We start from the raw sequence: 5842 nt of genomic DNA on the forward strand, positions 1-5842 counted from the left end.
AGGTGAAGAATGAGACACTGCCAAGCTAGGAGCTTATATATAAGCTGAGTTGGAGGTGGAAGAAGAGCGCCTTAACATGAATCAGGCATACGGACCTTGACAAAGAAAATTGGGAGGTAAAAAGATGGAATAGTGCACACAGAAGCATGGAGAGATGCACGTTTGTGACTGCACTGAGAAATAGGAATAGGAACACGTGGATCAGAGAGCGTTGTGCGGTTTGACTGCCAAGAAAAGTACGCGGGCTTGCGGGCAGGGAACGTCGCTAGAAGGGACGGCTATGGCCTGTGGTCGAGACTTAATGGCGGAGTGGCAGCCCAATGACAGAACGACCCCGAGATTGTGTCCACCACGGGGATGGAGCGATGAAATTGGCTCGAGTGCAGGCGCTGAGTATTGGGGGCGCCGCAGTGGCGAGGTGTTATCTCCCTTGCCTGGTCTGCAATGGGTTCGATCCCAACCCTGACGCTCTATATTTGGAATTTGCATGTCTCTCTCCCCATGGTCGCGTGGATTTTTCTCTGGGTCCTACGGGTTTTCCGTCCAAAAATTTTAAATGTGCGTTTAGGTTATTTGGCCAATAGCTCAGTGGGCTTTACTGAGTAAATACAATTGTTTAGTTCTTTGTTTGGTTTTAATGGTGCTGATAGCTGATGATGAAGTCGTACCAGTTGACTTAAGCTATAAATATTACTCGTTCAATTACCAATTCTTTATTTGTGTACGTTTTAAAACATGATCATATGTATTCTACCAAACATACACCAAATATATTTAGTAAATCAAGGATGTTATGAAGCTGTTTACATTCAGTTGGTGGGAAGACCAGCTCGAATCGGGGAATGCTACTCAGTATAGATATTCATGAGAACAAGTCACTATATCCATATAAAGGCAAACATTATTACAATTATGATTATATTTAAAAAAAATTGATAAACAATCTCAGCACCATAGGTTTTACATTGATGTAATTTGTACCCACAAGGCATGTGGCTTAATTTCACTAGGTACGTTCAAACAATACAAGTATCATTTTGTCTGTATATCTTTGGCGTTTGTTGATACCTGAACGTGTGAATTCGTTTGCCTGCGATGTCATTGATAGGAAATGAGCTGCGATCACACACGAGTTGTCATGGCACCAGAGCTGCTACAAGTGACCTGTCAAAGAGAGAAATGACGAGCACGTTAACCGATATTACCATTCGTTTTGGTTTGATGCGTTATTATCTGCCCCTGCCTCCCTCTCATTTCCCTCTATTCCCCTCCACGTGTTCTCCTGCCTCTCCCCTCTCATTTTACTCTACTTCTACCTGTGCACTAATTAACCTCTCCCATCACATCTCACTCTACTCCCCTCAATGCTCTCTCCTACCTCCCCCCTCTCATCTCACTTTAATTTCATCCACTCTCCTACCTCCCCCCTCCCATCTCACTCTGCTCCCCTTCACATACTCTCCTACCTCTCCCCTCTCGTCTCACTCTACTCCCCTCCACGTGCCCTCTTACCTCTCCCATCACATCTGAGTCTACGCCCCTCCACACATGCTCATACCTCTCCCCCCTCATCTCTCCTTGCTCTGCTCCACGCACTCTCTGCTCCAGCAACCAAGGCACTCTGTTAGATCCTCCAGTCACAACCTTTGCTCAGTGGGCGGTTTCTCATTCTTCTCTGCTGTCCCTCTAGTCAGGAACTCCCAGCCATCCGTGCTGTCGACTCCCTGCGCCTGTTCAAGTCCTGGCTCAAGACCTTCCTTTGTTTTCCTCTGCCTGTCACTGCCCGCTTCTATAAAATGAATAGCTCACGGTTTCTCTGCTGCGTCTTGAGATGGAACTAAATGTAGACACTGTTCTAATGAAAATGATATTGTTAAGTGGCATCAGCGGTGTGGGTTGGTGGTTGTAAGAAAGTGAATAAATAACCAGTATAATGTGCTTTCATATAATTCCTTGATACATCAGCCGACATATAAATGTTGTGAACGAACAGATAATTACGAACACAAACAATATTGTTGACCTGTGCGTACATGTAGTGGTTATTTACAGCACGTTAGCGGACGTTTCATACTCGACGGTGAAATTACAAAATCTGAGTTTGCTTCGCTTAGTGCAGCCTATGGCTCAGTTCTGTCGAGTGTTGCGCGTATCTTACACTTACATTGACCAGACGTCTTGAACATGGTGCAACATCGCACCAGTGCCCACTATCACCTTGCAATAGACATGTTTTTTTATTATCCAGCGCATACATCTAGATTGAAAACTGATTTCTTTAGAACTGCTTTTTGTTTGTTTGTTGTCCTTCCCCCTCACCTCCGATGAGCATGGTTGGCTACGTATGGTGCGAAAGAAGTTCAACATACATGCATCGAGGCTTCATATTTATCAACATAGTTCTAACAAACAATTGCTCACGTTTAGCGCCACGAGAGTCACAATCGAATACACGAATCACGACTTTTTTTTTCTTCTTCCAAATTCACCTTTTAAATTTGAGACGTCGCACCAGCGTCTTGACCGAGTCCCTGGTCGTGGGGCTTCCGAAGAGGAAAATGAGCGGTGTGGTGAGGGTGTTCGCCATGCGCAGGATGGCGAACGGATTCGTCGCGTTGTTGGAGATGATCAGGCAGAGCTTGAAGGCGAAGCAGGTGCACACGTGCGCGATGTTGGGCAACCACAGGACGATGAAGAGGGTCGAAGCGACGACGATGAGCGAGGCGGAGTTGTGACGTGCCCCTCCGTCGGCCTGCGGCTCCCTCTCCTGCTGCCGCCTGATGACGGCGTAGAGTCTCGCGTTGAGAATCACCATGATGCCAAGCATCAGGATCGAGAAGGTGATTGTGGAGTAGCCTTGGTACGTCAGGCCTCCTTTACCGGGAAATACGCCCTGGATGATTATCGTCACGATGGGCCAGAACCAGACGAATCCGATCAAGATCAGAACCTTGGTCCGCGTTACTTTCTGTATGTAGCGGAAGGGATACTGCACCGCCAGGTACCTGTCCACCATGGCGGCCAGGAGGGCGACGAGCGAGATGCCGTGGATTGTCGACAGCACCTTTTCGGGGCTGAAAAAGGATCCGAAAGTTCCGCTGGCTTCGTAGAGCGCGAGGTAGAACCAGCCGGCGCCAACAACCAGGTCACTGATCGTGATGCTCAGCGTGTAGAGGTGGTGGTTCGACTTCAACACGGCGCTGGAGTGCAACAGAGCCAGCAGCAGCAGCAGGTTGCTGACAACACTGGCAGTCGCGAGACAAATGTGGAACGTTATCAACGCGGCGTCGCCCGGCGTTTGAACTAAATTGATGAGAGATTCAGGCATGTCTCGCTTTGAGAGGGAGGGAGAGAGAGAGAGAAATAGATATTTATATCGCCGAAGGTCGAAGCTACCCGTACGCTATTTTGCGGTAAGGACGACGGCACCTTCCGATGCATTTATATATGGGGTTTTGTAATTCCCTGTGGGCCGTTTCAAGGCTATGCAGGACGTACACACACACACACAAAAACCTTTAAAGGGAACGAGTGTGCAGCATTTGAGCACTGGAATGAACACTGAAGTGGCGGTGCTTGATCATTATCCATCATCGCGTATACAGCCGGAGCACAAATGACCAATTCCCAGGGACCTCTTTATTTTTTGGTCTTCCTTGGGGGAGGAGCTGGCCTGTAAACAGAACTTTCCACGGCAAGCAACCAGCAAACGATCATAGTTACGATCCTCTTTCCTATCCGTGACTGCGTTCAATGATTTGAGTGAATGTGGTTATTGATAAAAGGTGCGGAAAGAAAGCATTGTTTGCCACGGTTGTGAGGCGAAGCGTGATGAAAATAAGGACGATATACGTCTGGAGTTACAGGAAGTAGCCAGCCATTAAAATTGATTGATGGTTTTTCTTAAATCCACAGTCCTTCGTAATGTAGGGAGACAAATGTTGGTCGTTGGTGCACACAGTAAGCAAAGCATCCCTTTATAAATACGATAATAGATGATGACACACAGCCACTTTTGAAGTCACCCCATGAACACCTATCATCCACTCAAGGTGGATAATGTGCCTGACAATGTTTTGACCACGTGGCACGCAGACCTTTGTTTTGTTATAAGAGCTGCTTTTTTGTTGAATTCAATAACGAACCTTGAACATAATAGCAGATAACCTGCAGATAACCTGTGTAGTATGCTTGCCCCGAGAATCCACTATCATACCACTCTGTCAATTGAGCGGAATGAGGAGTCATTTGATAGCTTGAATGTATGTATATTACATTTTTCACACCGTACGTAGCCAACCATGCTAATCGGAGGTGCGGGAGGAGGAGAGCAAACGAAACAAACTAAACTTATGACCGGTAGTTCATGCAAACGATGTCAACATTTCAACCACAAAAATTGACCTTTGACCTGATAATTCAGATAATTGGGCTTATCCACCTGGCACGTAGTACGTGCCCCTTTGGAGAGGTGTGTGTGCGTGTGTGCGCGTTTGTGCGTGTGTGTGCGCGTTTGTGTGTGTGTGTATGGGGAGCGGTAGTGTAGCGGTTAGCGCGCTGCACTACGAACCTGGCGACCCGGGTCCGATTCCCGCTCACGACAACACCAGTGACGGATTATCTGAACCAGTCCTGGGCCTCCCCTAGGTCGACTCAGCCTCAAATGAGTACCTGATGCGATGTGTAAATATCGCTACTTGGGAGACAAAGGCGGCCGGGCGTGGTGTTGGCCACCCATCCCCTCGTGTGCCGTGCCCGCCTACATAGGTGCTCACTAACAGCACTTGCTCCTACAGTCTGTCAAGGCTATACGAGGGATCTTTGTCTTTGTGTGTGTGTCTCAGTCAGTCGACCCGTGGCACCTGCTGGGTCTGCCCCGTGACCTCCTGCCAGCGGGCGTTCGACACTTCACGTGGCATCAAGGTGCACATAGCCTGGCACAAGCGTCGTGGTGACGTCACCGCCACTTAATGTTGAATGCCGGTTGTTGTGTGTGCGCGTGTGTGCGCGCATGTGTGTGTGTGCCCTGCTTGGGGAGAGCCGAGGAGGGGTGGCGTGAAGGGTTTTGGTGTGGCTGAAGTGATAATATACCTGTGAGAGCTCCCACTCGCTGCCCATGATAGACTCACTCCAAGCTTCGTGTAATGTATTTGAAAAAACATGCTTGTGAAAAAAGTCCCCATTTTTTGTGAGGGGGGATACAATTTTTTGAAGTGGGAATCTTTTTTTTGTCATTCGGGACCAGACTGGGGACCATTAACCTACCACACTTATGAACATCGTTTAGTCACGGTTGGCTGCGAGGATTCGGTCCTAGGTTTAGTGGTGCTGTTTCAACGTTTTGAACTTGAAACCATGCCAGTCAGTGTGGGTTGATGAAGTCGGAGGGGGAGAATAGATGGATTGTGCCGTGTTCTCACAAGAACAAATCTTCCCACAATGCCATGTGCCAGAAACAATTTCTAATTTTATTTAAAAGGAGACTATTTAGTCATACTTTTTTAGGGTCTGTCGGTTACTCAATAGCTACTATTAGGTAACGACTCATTTGCTAATTTAAAAACAGGTCATCAGAAAATATATTTAAAATGTAATTCTGATCAAGCCTCATGGTGTTAAGTGCATTCTCCAGTCATTATTATATCTATATGTCTGGCCTCCATTTCTGAACTGTCTTATTAATTGAACAACTATAATTTCAAGTGATTATTTTTTTACAATCCAGATTTTATGACATTCAAACTATGCGGTAAGAAGAGGACGCTGAAAAATGATTTTGTTGTACAGTACTTCTTTGCAGCCGCATTTATGCTCCCCACCTTCATCAACCTTCACTGACCAG

General features: G+C 47.0%; 1 protein-coding gene across 1 annotated transcript; it reads right to left on the reverse strand.

Moving 5' to 3' along the window:
* Positions 1–702: 702 nt before the first annotated feature.
* On the reverse strand, positions 703–3328 carry LOC144719652 (melanocortin receptor 4-like). The gene is made up of 2 exons (XM_078595790.1): positions 2490–3328; positions 703–1164 (listed from the first exon to the last, which is right to left on the reverse strand). Exons 1-2 carry the CDS (start codon positions 3326–3328, stop codon positions 1137–1139), a joined length of 867 nt encoding a protein of 288 aa, XP_078451916.1. The 3' UTR covers positions 703–1136.
* Positions 3329–5842: the final 2514 nt, after the last annotated feature.

This window comes from Lampetra planeri, chromosome 6 (assembly GCF_965212315.1).
Source record: "Lampetra planeri chromosome 6, kcLamPlan1.2.h2, whole genome shotgun sequence".
NCBI lineage: Eukaryota > Metazoa > Chordata > Hyperoartia > Petromyzontiformes > Petromyzontidae > Lampetra > Lampetra planeri.

Coding starts and splice junctions, on each gene's coding strand:
- LOC144719652 (XM_078595790.1), bottom strand. CDS start 3,328: ATGCCTGAATCTCTCATCAATTTAGTTCAAACGCCGGGCGACGCCGCG. Junction 1,165..2,489: donor CGACGTCTCAAATTTAAAAG/GTGAATTTGGAA, acceptor TCTCTTTGACAG/GTCACTTGTAGCAGCTCTGG.